The following is a 16,770-nucleotide window of genomic DNA, read 5'->3' on the forward strand; positions in this document are numbered from 1 at the left end:
ACGGCAGCCACCCTCCCTTCCCTCCCATTAGTAAGGGGGAATTTTTATTTTTGGTGTTGCTTGGGGTTATTTTTGTTAAGGTGCTTCCGGGGTTAGCACCTTTAAGGGGGTCCTGTCACGTCCTGGCCAGTATAAGGTTAATTGGTATTGTAGTTTGGTCAGGACGTGGCAGAGGGTATTCGTTTTATGTGGTTCGGGGTGGTGTGTTTTGTTGAAGGGGCATTTGGTTTAAGTATTCCGGGGTTTTTGGGCACTGTTTGGTTTTCAGGTATTCTATGTTTAGTCTAGTATGTCTGTTTCTATGTTTGGTTAATTGGGGTTGGGACTCTCAGTTGAAGGCAGGTGTTGTCTATCTGCCTTTGATTGAGAGTCCCATATATTAGGGTGTGTTTGTGTTTGTTATTGGTGGGTGATTGTTCTGTGTTAGCCTTGTGCCTTGCAGACTGTCAGTCAATCGTTATTTCTGTTTGTTATTTTGGTGTTCATTTTGTATTCATTAAAACGTCGAGATGAGCATTCACATACCTGCTGCGTTTTGGTCCTCTTTAACCGACGACAAGCGTGACACATATGTACAAAAAGCTTATTTCTCTCATATTTTGTGCGCAAGTTTGATCACATCCCTGAGGAGTATTTCTGTCTGTAATAAACCCTTTTGTGGAGAAACTCATTCTGATTGGCTGGGCGTGGCTCCGCACTGGGTGGACCTGGCTCCCAAGTGGGTGGGCCTATGCCCTCCCAGGCCCACCCATGGCTGCGCCGCAGCCCAGTCATGTGAAATCTATAGATTAGGGCCTAATGCGTTTCTTTCAATTGGCTTATTTCTGTAAATGAACTGTAACTCAGTAAAATCTTTGAAATTGTTGCATGTTGCGTTTATTTCTTTGTTCAGTATATCTCTCTAGGAGCTGAACAGTCGTCAATATTGTGCAATAATTCTAATGCCAAGATAAGATTTGAATGGAGGAAGTGACACTGCCTTTCTTTCCATCCTATCAGTATCAACATATGGTCCAATTAATCACTTAGCGAACGTTCTAGCTGCGTGGGAAACGCAGGTTACATCTTCGGCTGTTGTAGGAACCACACATCGTTAAAACACTCGTAAGCCTAAGTTCCATCGCTATCAGGAACTCAGGGCCTGATCATGCAGCTGTTTTCTAAAAACAGAGGCTGTCGGTGGAACATATAGTTATAACTATTATAATAATATGTCACTTATGATTGGTTGCCAATGTGTGTATGTCCCTCGTGATTGGTTGTCAGTGACTCAGGTGTCTCTGGTTATGCTCAATGTGGAGTAGATGGGAGGAGCCTCAGAGGAGCTGTGTGGATGATTGACAGTAGAGTAGGCAGGGTTTTGACTGACGTTGACAGTGGCATAGTCACCAGAAGTGCCCTCTTTAGTGATGGCGGCAGTGGCTTCATTGGGGCAGCTGGGGTTCTTGTGGAAGTTGACGCTGGCGTAGTTGAGAGAGTCAGAAGGGCTTGTGGGTAAATTGGCGGTGGAGTAGATGGTGGTGGTCTCACCACCTGAGCTGGACAGTAGCGGGCGGTCCTTTATCTCCTCATAGTCACGATCACCATGACAACACTGGAGGAGAGGGACAGGAGGACATAATGAGGGAGGAAAGAATTAAGCAATAAGGCACGAGGGGGTCTATATACCATGGTAAAGGGCTGGTCAAAGGGCTGTTCTTTCGCACAACGCAACGCGGAGTGCCTGGATACAGCCCTTAGCCGTGATATATTGGCCATATACCTCAAACCCCTGAGGTCCCTTATTGCCATTATAAACTGGGACCCAACATATTTATAGCAGTAAAAATAATTGTTTTGTTATACCCACGGTATGCGCTCTGAAAAACCATGGCTGTCAGCCAATCAGCATTCAGAGCTCAAACCACCCAGTTTTTTACATAGATTAGAACATGATCTCTCTCTCTCTCTTCCACACACACACACACACACACACACACACACACACACACACACACACACACACACACACACACACACACACACACACACACACACACACACACTCAGTCAGTCAAACACACAGGCCCGCACACACACTGACCTCTCTGTTGATCCTAGTGTCTGTGTTCCTAGTGTCTGTGTACCATGGCTGTCAGCCAATCAGCATTCAGAGCTCAAACCACCCAGTTTTTTACATAGATTAGAACATGATCTCTCTCTCTCTCTTTCCCACTCACACACACACACACACACACACACACACACACACACACACACACACACACACACACACACACACACACACACACACACACTCAGTCAAACAAACAGGCCCGCGCACACACACTGACCTCTCTGTTGATCCTAGTGTCTGTGTTCACCCTGGGTGCTGAGGAGTCAGCTGTGGAACACAACACACACGTACACAGAGTGTCATACAATTCACACTATTGGGCTGCAGCAGTCTGTTCAGGTGGTTTTCAGAGCCCTGTTCACAATGAGACCTTTATTTCTCAACCAGGGTCAAAGGAGGATTGTATATGCAAATGTTTTCTTTGAAATGAAGACGGGGTGTGAGTAACTTCCCCTTGTGTGTGTGTGAGAGGGATTGTTACCCACCTGTTTCCTGGTTGAGTTTCCATCTATAGACTATGAGCAGGCTGACCACAAGCACCAATAGCAGCATGACCAGAATCCCAGATACTATGATGACCACTGATGTATCAGAACACAGACACAAACAGTACCATTAGAACACATACTTTACAATCAGCACTTCTGTTCAACTTACATAGGGCCTTTTACACTAATATGTGAAGTAAGATCTGCCTCTGTTCCACATCAGATGTGTAACTTTTCTGTTTACATCCTGTCCTGACATTAGCCTTGGATGTGGTGGCCAACATTCATGCTTCATGTCTGGGTGCAGCTATTAGCATACTGTATACACCTGTATACACCACCGTATGTAGACTGACAAAAGAAGGCTAGCTGTTCAAACTATACAGGAGATTCTCATCTAAACCATATTGCACACTTGAATTAGGCATCAATTCACAAATGTGTTGATATTTTTAAAGAGTTTAATTCTTCAGTTGGCTAACACAACAAATGCTGTGTACTGGTATTAAAGTTATTCTTGCAGGGACATGTGCTTTCGGAGAGACATAGTTTTGGTATGAGTGTCCCACAATAGTGTCCCACAATACCTGCAGATGTGTTCATTCAGTCTGATGTTGTCACACCCTGGCCATAGAGAGGGTTTTGTTCTCTATTTTGGTTAGGCCAGGGTGTGACTAGGGTGGGCGTTCTATGTTCCTTTTTCTATGTTTTTGTATTTCTTTGTTTTGGGCCAAGTATGGTTCCTAATCAGAGGCAGCTGTCTATCGTTGTCTCTGATTAGGAATCATACTTAGGCAGCCTTTTCCCACCTGTGCTTTGTGGGATCTTGTGTTTGTGTGGCTGCCTGTGAGCAGGCCAGAACTTCACGCTTCGTCTGTATTGTTTTGGTGAGTTTCATATTTATTAAACATGTGGAACTCTAAGAACGCTGCGCCTTGGTCTACTCCTTTAGACGAACGTGACAGATGTACTCACCTAAGAGGAGGACAATCTTCAGTGTGAGGACCAGCAGGATAACCATGATGATTTGTGGCTCCCAACTAGTTCAAGTCTCTTTAGACCCTGGGAATCTGATTCCAAAGTCAGATTTGACCCCAGATCTGTGTCTTTACACTTCCAAAATGTGTTTACAAACTAGCATAGTGTAAAAGGCTCATTGTTTATTCACCAGATCTGTTGTGTGATGAGGGTGATGGTGAAGACATGGATGAGGGTGATGGTGAAGACATGGATGAGGGTGATGGTGAAGACATGGATGAGGGTGATGGTGAAGACATGGATATGGGTGATGGTGAAGACATGGATATGGGTGATGGTGATGATAGAGCTGGTGAAACTGGGTTTTAGAGGGAGAGAAAGAGACACATATAGTATGCTTGAGTGTGTGACAGGTGAAATTACTCAAATACTACCCGGGTTGGGGTCATTTCAACTACAGTCAATTCAGGAAGTAAACCAAATTCCAAAATGACTTGTCTTTATCTAGGTTTCCCTCCAATTGGTGACAGATTTTCATGCAAATATTATAAAATCTGCATAAAGAATAAGTGGTTTCCACTTATTAACAAACTTGTTGCGGAACGTGATGATGTACTTCACACAAAATGTACTTTTTCGCTTCAGTTTTCATGTACAGAATAAAAATCTGAAGTTCAATGTGTTTCCATCTCATTTTCAACTCCACCAATAGTTTTCCCAAAAACTGCTGCGTTATATAGCGAATGTTTCACCTCTGGACTTGGCATGTGTGCTCTAGCCAACAGCTCAAAGATAGTCGGCTGTGAGGGTACTGCGTAGACTAGTATACACTATGAGATTATTATGGATAAGTGTGAGAATATCTGATTGTCTCCTAGTTTACTTCGATATGATGTTTATTAAATAAATGTTAGTGCATAAAGGTGTTTCCACTGCTATTTCTCGCAAAATTAATTTTACCCGACAAAAAGACCCAACCATGTCGAAAGAACAAATTATCTGTCAGCATTTATAAAATTGTACCGACACTTTCTGTTTCCATCACATCTGTCCTGATATTTTTTTTTGTCATATGGTACAACTTTACTCGCATAAAAACTGGATGGAAGCATGGTTAATGATAAGCATTAAAGAGAAGCTGAATTTCTGTATACTTCCTGAATTGACTGAAATGTAAATGTACCCTGACCAATACACTCACTGGCAGATGCATAGAAGGAAGTGTGGTTTCTGCTCTTCCTGTGCAGATATTGTAGTTGTCATTTAAATATCCACATCTCTCTCTCATACACAGGAGCAAATACCCTAAATATACAACAGCTGAAGACTGAGTAATACTGGCAGGTTTCTGAATCCGAGACAGACGTATAAACATGCAATACATCACACAGAAAGTTACGTTTTGTCCTGATCAATCTGTCTCACAATGCAGAGCAGGCTCATGCAACAGGACCCTTACTCTTGATATCTAGCTGGACTGCTGACGGGGTATGAAGAGTGTGGTTGTTCTGCACGCCACAGAGACATCTCCCAGCATCCTCTTGGATTAGGCTGGTGATGACAACGCTGACTGTCTTGTTGTCGAACAGTTAGAACCTCCAGTACTGGCTTTTGGTGTTGTCACTTTTACATGTCATTGTTTTCATGCTTTTCTTCATACACACAATGGATGGAGACTGACAGTTCTTCACAGCCTGTCACTTCAGTAAGGTTCGCACAACACCAATCTGTCATTTTAAACACATCTAACTTCCTTGTCTAATGTATTAATGATGTGATCTGTGTGGTGTGTTTGATCACATTGTTCATGAAAGTTGAATGACCTGGCCTCATTTAGGGTGGAATCTTGTTGAGATGCAGTTCCCTTAAAGGGAAAATCTGCAGATCAAACAACAAAGTCGGCACCCACTGTTTTTGGTAAACAGCTGAGGGTTTGGGCTGGAGAAATTTAACCACTAACATTTATAAACAGAGCTATAGATGCAAGGACTGACCATCCACGAGATCAACATTGTAGTTTTAAACATGGTTTGAGTCTTTACAGTGTTTATGTTAAGAATTACATTGGTTACAAAAATGGAGTAAAACAAGTATATTTTGAGTTTTAGTGGGTTACGACGGTTTAACTAAGCTCATGAGGCATTTATAAGTTATATTCTTCAAGAATCAATGGGCAAATATAAATAATTTAAAAGTACAGCATGTAGCAATCACAGATTGCCCCTTTAAGTCAACATGTACAAAACTCATGCATTGTGTCACTGAATAATGTGGATAAAAATTTACTAATGTGCAGGGATCTCAAGTTAGGATTCAGGACAAGTGCAGAAGCTTGATTAGGAATGTGTATTATAATATGTTTAGTTTGGAAGTGCTAAAGTTTTGAAAATGAGAATGAAAGGTTTACAGTACCTTCAGAGACAATAAGGTTGATTTCAACGTAGTGATCTGGTTTCCATTTGGCTGTTTCCTCTCCACACCAGTATCTCCCAGCATCATCTAATGTCAAGTCAGTGATGGTTACAAGGAAGACACTTTCCTCTCTGATGTCCTTCAGAGAGTATCTCCCTCTAGAAGTGCTGTTTACCCCCGCCTCAGTCTTAATAACTTTGTCTTTATAATAAAGAGAACAATCCCCTTTACAGAGGTACTTATGGTGGCTCCTCCACTCCTCTCTATAGGGGCATCTGATCTCTGCTTTGCCCCCCTCATATCCTTCCACTGTGATCAACTCTGCTGTACACACACTCCACACAGCAGCTGTAGGACACACCAACAGTCTCATTACAAACAGTACAAACACCCCAGCTTCCATTTCACATATTGTAAGAGTGGATTCTGGTCTGGTACACCACTGGTGATCCTTCACATCCATCAGTACATACTGGACCTTGTGTTCCTCAGTGTCCCCTCCCCTTTATCTAACAACATTATCAGTGAGTGAAGTGAGTTACACTGTAAAATGTTATAACCAAATGTATCAAACTATAGAGAGGAGTCACTGGAGATGTGTTCATTCAGTCTGATGTACTCACCTAAGAGGAGGACAATCTTCAGTGTGGGGACCAGCAAGATAACCATGATGACTTGTGGCTCCCAGCTAGTTCAAGTCTCTTTAGACCCTGTACATCCTGTTTACTCCAGTCCCCTCAATACTTCTACGTCCAGTTACCACCCCAGTACAGGAAGGTCTGTTCCTGCAGTGTGCATGAGAACCACTCTGTTAGTGTGTGTAGTGCAGGAAGTCCTGCTGTTTGATTAAGTACTTCCTGAAATCATTTCACTACTCTGTAAAACTTTTTAATAACATTCAGCAATAAACCGTATATGAGTGATTTATAAATAGCTTTCTCATCATTCATTAATCATAATATATATGGACAGTTAAACAACTTTTAAAATATGTATTAATGGTTATTAATTAGGGTGGCAGATAGCCCAGCAGTTAGGAGCATTGGGCCAGTAACTGAAAGCTTGCTGGTTCAAATCCCCAAGCAGACTAAATGAAAAATCTGTCTGTGCCCGTGAGCAAGGCACTTAACCTTAAATGTTCCTGTAAGTCGCTCCGGAAAAGAGTGTCTGTGAAATGATGAAAATGTAAATGATTAGTAAGATATAGATCCTTATATTATAAACTTAGATATGGAATTATTTTAACTTGGGGATAGCCCTTTTTTTTCAATTTTCAAATCTAACTGCCTGTAGCTCAGGCCCTGAAGCAAGGATATGCGTATTCATGGTACCATTTGAAAGGAAACACTTTGAAGTTTATGGAAAATGTGAATTGAATGTAGGAGAATATAATTGAATGTAGGAGAATACAACACAAATGATCTGGTAGAAGAAAATACAAAGAAAAAAACAACCGTTAAAAAAAAAAAAATCTACCATCTCAGCCTCCAGTATTTATGCCTCAGTAGTTTATGTGTCGGGGGGCTATGGTCAGTCTGTTATATCTGGAGTATTTCTCCTGTCTTCTCCGGTGGCTTGTGTGAATTTAAGTATGCTCTCTCTTTTCTCTCTTTTTCTCTCTTTCTTTCTCTCTTTCTCTATTTCTTTGTTTCACTCTCTCGGAGAACCTGAGCCCTAGGACCATGCCTCAGGACTACGTGGCCTGATGACTCCCTGCTTTCCCCAGTCCACCTGGTCGTGCTGCTGCTCCAGGTTCAACTGCTCTGCCTGTGGCTATGGAACCCTGACCTGTTCACCGGACGTGCTACTTGTCCCAGAACCGCAGTTTTCAACTCTCTAGAGACAGCAGGAGTGGTAGAGATACTCTGAATGATTGGCTATGAAAAGCCAACTGATATTTACTCCTGAGGTGCTGACCTGTTGCACCCTCGACAACCACTGTGATTATTATTATTTGAGCCTGCTGTTCATCTATGAACATTTGAACATCTTGGCCATGTTCTGTTATAATCGCCACCCGGCACAGCCAGAAGAGGACTGGCCATCCCTCATAGCCTGGTTCCTCTCTAGGTTTCTTCCTAGGTTCTGGCCTTTTATAGGGATATTTATTTCTATGTTTTTCCTAGCCACCGTGCTTCTACACCTGCATTGCTTGCTGTATGGGGTTTTAGGCTGGGTTTCTGTACAGCACTTTGTGACATCGGCTGATGTAAGAAGGGCTTTTTAAATACATTTGATTGATTGATTTATCTTTGAAATGCAACAGAAAGGTCCCGAAAGGTCCCAAATATAGCCATCACTCTAGTTGTAATTCCGATGGTGTCCACAAGAGGGCAGCAGTGTTTGTGCAAAGTTTCAGACTGATAACTTGAAGTATGAGCAAGCTACATGACATTTAGTGTGAAGTCACCCAGGTACATTTGGCCAAATCGTGAAGGACACGTTTACATTTACATTACATTTTTCTGCAAGAATATTGTTAAATCTGTATATTTGGACTTTGATTTAGCTTTTACAGTATTAGTAGCCATATTGTAAATGGCTACCATTTGCAAAACACCCAGTTTTCATAACTTCATAACTCTCCATATTCTTGCCATTTTTGTCCAAAAGGAAAAAGCTTGCTGTCGCACAAGGTTAGCAGCAAAATTGTGTGACAGATATGGGGTTGTGCGACAGATACACATACTTCCGTAAAGCCCAGCTCATTGGCTATCTAGCAAGCTTTGTTTCACTCCGATTGGTGCTTATTTGACAAAGTGTTAGTCAATCAAGTGAAGACCGCCCGTGTCATCGGCGCGCAATGAAGGCGTCGCTCTCTGACCAAATTTGATGTCCTATAGGATATACTACACTCCTAATGATATAGTGAAGTCTGGTTACGTTCTAGGATCTCTGAAGAATAAATACAAACGTAATTTGACTGGTTGAAACAACGTTTAGGGTTAGATTTTCACAGACACCTTTTTAGAATATGAAAAAGGATTTTGTCTAACAAAACTACAATTCATGTTATCTCTGGGACCCTTGGGATGATAAATCAGAGCAAGATTTCAGAATGTAAGTACACATTTCACCTTCAGAGGTGAATTTATCAAAGCTGTTGCGGTGAAAAAGTGTTTTGTTGTTTTGAGCTCTCCTCAAACAATAGCATGGAATTTTTTCGCAGTAATAGCTACTGTAAATTGGACAGTGCAGTTATATTAACAAGAATGTATGCTTTCAGCCAATATAAGACACTTATATGAACCGACATTTGTTGTTTCTCTAAAATGTGCGATCATGACACACGACGCTACATGATTTACAACTGCCCCATTGACGGAACGCCTATCCCTAAGAAGTGTTTCAATTTTTGCCTAAAATGACATACCCAAATCTAACTGCCTGCAACTCAGGCCCTGAAGCAAGGATATGCATATTCTTGGTACCATTTGAAAGGAAACACTTTGAAGTTTGTGGAAATGTAGGAGAATATAACACAATAGGTCTGGTAAAAGATAATACAAAGAAAAAAAACAACCATTCTTTTGTATTTTCTGTTGAACCATCATCTTCGAAATGCAAGAGAAAGGCCATAATGTATTATTCCAGCCCAACTGCAATTTAGATTTTGGCCACTAGATGGCAGCAGTGTATGTGCAAAGTTTTAGACTGATCCAATGAACCATTGCATTTCTGTTCAAAATGTTGTATCAAGACTGCTCAAATGTGCCTAATTTGTTTATTAATAACTTTTCATGTTCACAACTGTGCACTCTCCTCAAACAATAGCATGGTATTATTTCACTGTAATAGATTGGACAGTGCAGTTAGATTAACAAGAATTTAAGCTTTCTGCAAATATCAGATATGTCTATGTCCTGGGAATTGTTCTTGTTACTTACAACCTCATGCTAATCACATTAGCCTACATTAGCTCAACCGTCCCGTGGAAGGAACACCGATCCCGAAGAAGTTTTAACCCCTTATTTTTGTTGCCACAAAACTGCCTCCATACTTCCATTCATTTGGGTTACCTTCAGATGAGTCACGTGAACACCATTGTGTTTGTGACAGTCTCCACTTTCTACAGTGGGGTCATATTAGTTTGTAGCCCAAATGGTTCGGATGCTACAGACAAAAGTTGGAACATTAGACAAACAGTACTGTAGTTCTGCGGCATAGGTGGATGCGGTGGATTGAGATGCAGCCCATGCAATAAAACATATCTCTAGCTTAAACTCAAGTATTAATAAACACCTTACTATTTATGCTAACTGTGAGCCATGTCCAGAGTCGAGGTTTCTGGGATTCTGAATCGTGTTCACAGCTCAAGAATTTCTGCACAGACATCTCCATGGCAATCGATGATCCCTTTCCACTGCTCTATGGGTTAGTGGACCGATTGTATTCTGGGTGCAGAGATTACCTTGTAGATCATCAATATCTTATTCTTTATCTCTTTAAAAATCTGTCTATGTTTCACTGTACCATTTTCTACATGGAACATTGTATGACTGATAAATGTTTTGCTCTGACCACCGATAGGTGACCCTGGAGAGAGAGGGCAGAGAGGAGATCCACAAAGCCATGTACTCCCTGTTTTCCAGGCTCATGGAGCAGAGTAGGACCACCATCCAGGCCTCCTGGACCAACCTGGCCAAGGACTACAACCAGGACAGCTACCCCAGAGTGCAGGCCCCCTGAGCAGCATACAACCAGTTAGGTTCCCACTTCTAAAGCAACGTTTCTCAACCTGTGGTATTAGTACCCCTGAGGGTAATTGGTCTATCCACAAGACGTTGTTGAGATATTGATCAACTGCACATGACGGGATACTTCAGGGGGAGCAAAACAAATTTGATTGAAAGGCTGTGTCGCTGAGTTGAAGCAGTTTAGTTGAAGTGACATAGGAGCACTGCTGTAATTTAATTAGAATAGATTCTATGGGTGGTGTTCATTCAGTCAGGTAGGGAGGTGATGGGCTCAAAGCAGGGGAAGAGATTCCCTGGAGGGTCTCGAGGGTCCCACAGTAGGAAGAGGAGCCTGGGGGAGAATCAGCTCTATACAATACTCCTCTGTCCCACTGAATGACCTGACTGCAGAACACATTACTTATTACTTTTATTTCTTATTCTTATCCCAAAAATTCTAATGCATTGCTGGTAAGTGGCTTGTAAGTAAGCATTTCTCTGTAAGGTCTACACCTGTTGTATTTGTGACTAATACAATTTGATTTGAAGTCAAAGACTGCAAAGACTATATACCACCACTAGGGGTAGCCCTAGCCTACCTTTATTTAACCAGGTAGGCTAGTTGAGAACAAGTTCTCATTTGCAACTGTGACCTGGCCAAGATAAAGCAAAGCAGTTCGACACATACAGCAACACAGAGTTACACATGGAATAAACAAACATACAATCAATAATACAGTAGAAAAAGTATATATACAGCATGTGCAAATGAGGTCGGATAAGGGAGGTAAGGCAGTAAATAGCCCATGGTGGCAAAGTAATTACAATATAGCAATTAAACACTGGAATGGTAGAATGTGCAGAAGATGAATGTGTAAGTAGAGATACTGGGGTGCAAAGGAGCAAGATAGATAAATAAATACAGTATTGGGATGAGGTAGTTTGATGGGCTATTTACAGATGGGCTATGTACAGGTGCGGTGATCTGTGAGCTGCTCTGACAGCTGGTGCTTAAAACTAGTGAGGGAGATAAGAGTCTCCAGCTTTAGTGATTTTTGCAGTTCGTTCCAGTCATTGGCAGCAGAGAACTGTAAGGAGAGGTGGCCAAAGGAAGAATTGGCTTTGGGGGTGACCAGTGAGATATATATGCTGGACCGTGTGCTACGGGTGGGTGCTGCTATGGTGACCAGTGAGCTGAGATAAGGCAGAGCTTTACCTAGCAGAGACTTGTAGATGACCTGGAGCCAGTGGGTTTGGCGATGAGAATGAAGCGAGGGCCAGCCAACGAGAGTGTACAGGTCACAGTGGTGGGTAGGATATGGGGCTTTGCTGACAAAACGGATGGCACTGTTGTAGACTGCATCCAATTTGTTGAGTAGAGTGTTGGACGCTATTTTGTAAATGACATCGCGGAAGTCGAGGATCGGTAAATTCGTCAGTTCTACAAGGGTATGTTTGGTAGCATGAGTGAAGGTTGCTTTGTTGCGAAATAGGAAGCCGATTCTAGATTTAATTTTGGATTGGAGAAGTTTAATGTGAGTCTGGAAAGAGAGTTTACAGTCTAACCAGACACCTAGGTATTTGTAGTTGTCCACATATTCTAAGTCAGAACCGTCCAGAGTAGTGATGCTGGACGGGCGGGCAGGTGCGGGCAGCAATCGGTTGAAGAGCATGCATTTAGTTTTACTTGCATTTAAGAGCAGTTGGAGGCCACGGAAGGAGAGTTGCATGGCATTGAAGCTTGTCTGGAAGTTAGTTAACCTCTCTGGGCTAGTGGGACGTGACCGTCCCACTCTATTCAACAGCCAGTGGAACAGCGTGGCGCGAAATACAAAAACCTCAAAAATGCAATAATTTCGATTTTTCAAACATACGACTATTTTACACCATTTTAAAGATAAGACTCTCGTTAATCTAACCACATTGTCCGATTTCAAAAAGGCTTTACAGCGAAAGCAAAACATTAGATTATGTTAGGAGTGTACATAGCCCAAAATAATCACACAGCCAATTTCCAAGCAAGCATATATGTCACAGAAACCCAAAACACAGCTAAATGAAGCACTAACCTTTGATGATCATCATCAGATGACACTCCTAGGACATTATGTTATACAATACATGCATGTTTTGTTCAATCAAGTTCATATTTATATCAAAAAACAGCTTTTTACATTGGCGTGTGATGTTCAGAAAATGTATCCCCACCGAAAAACTTCCGGTGAATTTACTAAATTACTCATCATAAACGTTGACAAAATACATAACAATTATTTTAAGAATTATAGATACAGAACTTCTTTATGCAATCGCTATGTCAGATTTTAAAATAGCTTTTCGGCGAAAGCACATTTTGAAATATTCTGAGTACATAGCTCAGCCATCACGGCTAGCTATTTTGACACCCGCCAACTTCGGCGCACACTAAACTCAAAATTAGTATTAGAAAAATTGCATTACCCTGCTGATCTTCGTCAGAATGCACTCCCAGGACTGCTACTTCCACAAGAAATGTAGTTTTTTTTCAAAATAATCCATAGTTATGCCCAAATACCTCCGTTTTGTTCGTGCGTTCAGCTCACTATCCAAAGGGTAATGCGCGAGCGCATTTCGAGACAAAAAAATCAAAATGTATTACCGTACTTAGAAGCATGTCAAACGCTGTTTAACCTCTCTGGGCTAGGCGGGACGAATTCGTCCCACCTACGTAACAGCCAGTTCAATCCTGTGGCGCGATTTTCAAAACGTTTGAAATGCTATTACTTCAATTTCTCAAACATATGACTATTTTACAGCTATTTAAAGACAAGACTCTCGTTAATCTAACCACACTGTCCGATTTCAAAAAGGCTTTACAATGAAAGCAAAACATTTGATTATGTCAGCAGAGTACCAAGCCAGAAATAATCAGACACCCATTTTTCAAGCTAGCATATAATGTCACAAAAACCCAGAAGACAGCTAAATGCAGCACTAACCTTTGATGATCTTCATCAGATGACAACCCTAAGACATTATGTTATACAATACATGCATGTTTTGTTCAATCAAGTTCATATTTATATCAAAAACCAGCTTTTTACATTAGCATGTGACTAGCATTCCCACCGAACACTGCCGGTGAATTTACTAAATTACTCACGATAAACGTTCACAAAAAGCATAACAATTATTTTAAGAATTATAGATACAGAACTCCTCTATGCACTCGATATGTCCGATTTTAAAATAGCTTTTTGGTGAAAGCACATTTTGCAATATTCTAAGTACATAGCCCAGGCATCACGGGCTAGCTATTTAGACACCCGGCAAGTTTAGGACTCACCAATATCAGGTTTACTATTATAAAAGTTTGATTACCTTTTGTTGTCTTCATCAGAATGCACTCCCAGGACTGCTACTTCAATAACAAATGTTGGTTTGGTCCAAAATAATCCATCGTTATATCCGAATAGCGGCGTTTTGTTCGTGCGTCCCAGACACTATCTGAAATGGTAAATCAGGGTCGTGCGCATGGCGCAATTCGTGACAAAAAAATCTAAATATTCCATTACCGTACTTCGAAGCATGTCAACCGCTGTTTAAAATCCATTTTTATGCCATTTTTCTCGTAAAAAGCGATAATATTCCGACCGGGAATGTCCATTTAGCTAAACAGAGGAAAGTAAACAAAGCTTTCGGTCGACGCGGGCACGAGCCTGAGTCTCACAGTACTGTAACCAGCCACTACCCAAACGCGCTACTTTGTTTCAGCCAGAGCCTGCAAAGCCACGATTCAGCTTTTTACCGCCTTCTGAGACCCTATGGCAGCCGTAGGAAGTGTCACGGGACAGCTAAGATCCTCACTCTTCAATAAACAGAGACAAGAAGAACGACACCTTGTCAGACAGGCCACTTCCTGAATGAAACCTTCTCAGATTTTTGCCTGCCAAATGAGTTCTGTTATACTCACAGACACCATTCAAACAGTTTTAGGGTGTTTTCTATCCATATGTAATAAGTATATGCATATTCTAGTTACTGGGTAGGAGTGGTAACCAGATTAAATCGGGTACGTTTTTTATCCAGCCGTGTCAATACTGCCCCCTAGCCCTAACAGGTTAAAATAATTTTGGATTGTATTTTTCTCGTAAAATAGCGATAATATTCCAACCGGACAATAGTGTATTCATTCAAAGAGGAAAAGAAAAACAGCGTGCTCATGTGAACGAGCATATCCAATCTCTTTGTCACCAGGCAGACCACTGACAAACTGAGCTTCTATACTCTGCCCAGAGACAGGAGACGCCTCAATCCGCTTTCTGAAGGCTTTAGAGAGCCAATGGAAGCCTTAGAAAGTGCTACGTAACCCCACAGATACTGTAGTTTTGATAGAGAATCAAAAGAAGAACTACAAATTCTCAGACAGGGCACTTCCTGCTTGGAATTTTCTCAGGTTTTTGCCTGCCATATGAGTTCTGTTATATCACAGACACCATTCAAACAGTTTTAGAAACTTCAGAGTGTTTTCTATCCAAATCTACTAATAATATGCATATTCTCATTTCTGGGCAAGAGTAGTAACCAGTTTAAATCGGGTACGCTTTTTATCTGGCCGTGAAAATACTGCCCCCTAGCCCAGACAGGTTAACTGTGATTTTAAAAAGGTGAGTTTTAAACTGTGATTTAAAAACCTCAATGATGTCTGCCCCTCTTACTTGACAGGGCAAGCTGTTCCCTATTTGAGGGTTTGATAGAGAACGCTTCGCCCCCCGTCTTGGTTCTGCATCTAGGTACGGTAAGCAGACCGGCTCCTTGGGAGGAGAGTGCCTTCAATGGGTTGTATCAAAGTTTACATTAAGGCACCCTTTATAAGGAGTTTATAATTACATAACGAACTTCTGTCTGTAATAAAGCACTTTTGTGGGGAAAAACTCATTCTGATTGGGTGGGCCTATGCCCTCCCAGGCACACCCATTGCTGCGCCCCTGTCCAGTCATGTGAAAACCATAGATTAGGGCCTAATGAATTTATTTCAATTGACTTATATCTTTATATGAACTGTAAGTAAGCAAAATCTTTGAAATTGTTGCATGTTGCGTTTATATCTTTGTTCAGTATATCTCTCTAGGAGCTGAACAGTCATCAATATTGTGCAGGAATTCTAATGCCAAGGTAAGATTTGAATGGAGAAAGTGACACTGCTTTTCTTTCCATCCTATCAGTATCGACACATGGTCCAATGAATCACTTAGCGAATGTTCTCGCTGCGTGGTGTTTTAGAAAACGCAAGTTACATCTTCGGCTGTAAGCCTAAGTTCCATCGCTATATGGAACTCAAGCAGCCGTTTTCTAAAAACAGAGGCTGACGGTGGAACATGTAGTTAGAACTTGTTAAGCAGAGCAGCACAGGGGCACCCAAGAGCAGACTCAGACCAGGAAACGGGGATGAATGAACCAAGATATTTATTGTAACACAGGGAGAGATGAAGGGCAGATCCAGGGAAGCTTGGATGAGTTGTTGGAAACCAGATGTGGAGGCTGAGGTTGGAGTGAGCTGGGTTGGGACAGGGTGAACAGGTCTGGAGGGGAATCCAAGGGAGTGATGATGAGTTGAATCCAGAACAGGGTAGCAGGGTGGTGAGATGTGGAACAGGAGACAGGAGTCAGAGGAGTAAAACTGCAGTGAGAGGAGAAACAGCGTCAGGCAAATAAATAGGCACAGCAGGATACAAGATCTTAAATAACAACAAATAGCTAGAAGCATGACTGACTGAACGGAGAATGCGATCCGGCAGAGTGGAAGTGGCAGGACTGAGTATTTGTAGAGGTCTTGATAATGGAACGGGTTGCAGCTGGTGAGGATCCACTCTGGCTCCAGCACACCTGTCTCCAACCACACAATCACACACAAACAGAAAGGGGAGGGGGCGAGAGAGAGGGTGTACTGGAGGAGTGGCTGCAGGTCAAGGAGACACCGGATGTCCACTAGGGGGTGTGGCAGGAGCAGATGTGACAATAACTATTATAATAACAGGTCACTTATGATTTGTTGCCAGTGTGTATATGTCCCTTGTGATTGGTTGTCAGTTAGTCAGGTGTCTCTGAGTTTACTGACTGT

General features: G+C 41.8%; 1 protein-coding gene and 1 long non-coding RNA gene across 3 annotated transcripts; both read right to left on the reverse strand.

Annotated features, from left to right (window-relative positions):
• Nucleotides 1-413: 413 nt before the first annotated feature.
• On the reverse strand, nt 414-6,801 carry LOC123739053 (CMRF35-like molecule 6). 2 transcript variants are annotated; one of them, XM_045713620.1, is made up of 6 exons: nt 6,618-6,801; nt 5,995-6,342; nt 3,773-3,940; nt 2,602-2,697; nt 2,334-2,383; nt 416-1,594 (listed from the first exon to the last, which is right to left on the reverse strand). In XM_045713620.1, exons 1-6 carry the CDS (start codon nt 6,661-6,663, stop codon nt 1,271-1,273), a joined length of 1,032 nt encoding a protein of 343 aa, XP_045569576.1. In that variant the 5' UTR covers nt 6,664-6,801; the 3' UTR covers nt 416-1,270. The 2 variants fall into 2 exon arrangements, with proteins under 2 accessions (XP_045569577.1, XP_045569576.1); XM_045713621.1 differs by lacking the exon at nt 2,602-2,697 and having other exon boundaries at nt 414-1,594.
• Nucleotides 6,802-16,098: 9,297 nt separating this feature from the next.
• Nucleotides 16,099-16,561, reverse strand: LOC123739048 (uncharacterized). The gene is made up of 2 exons (XR_006767596.1): nt 16,424-16,561; nt 16,099-16,329 (listed from the first exon to the last, which is right to left on the reverse strand). It is a non-coding gene; the product is annotated as an uncharacterized lncRNA (long non-coding RNA).
• Between the last annotated feature and the right edge of the window lie 209 nt (nt 16,562-16,770).

The sequence above is a fragment of the Salmo salar genome, unplaced genomic scaffold, assembly GCF_905237065.1.
Source record: "Salmo salar unplaced genomic scaffold, Ssal_v3.1, whole genome shotgun sequence".
NCBI classification, from domain to species: Eukaryota; Metazoa; Chordata; class Actinopteri; order Salmoniformes; family Salmonidae; genus Salmo; species Salmo salar.

Bases quoted from the DNA above. Each gene is read 5' to 3' on its own strand.
- LOC123739053 (XM_045713620.1), bottom strand. From the start codon at position 6,663: ATGGTTATCTTGCTGGTCCCCACACTGAAGATTGTCCTCCTCTTAG. The intron at 6,343-6,617 runs GTGAGTACATCA...TGTGTCCTACAG, and splicing joins GAAGATTGTCCTCCTCTTAG to CTGCTGTGTGGAGTGTGTGT. The intron at 2,384-2,601 runs GTGGGTAACAAT...TGTGTTCCACAG, and splicing joins GAAACTCAACCAGGAAACAG to CTGACTCCTCAGCACCCAGG.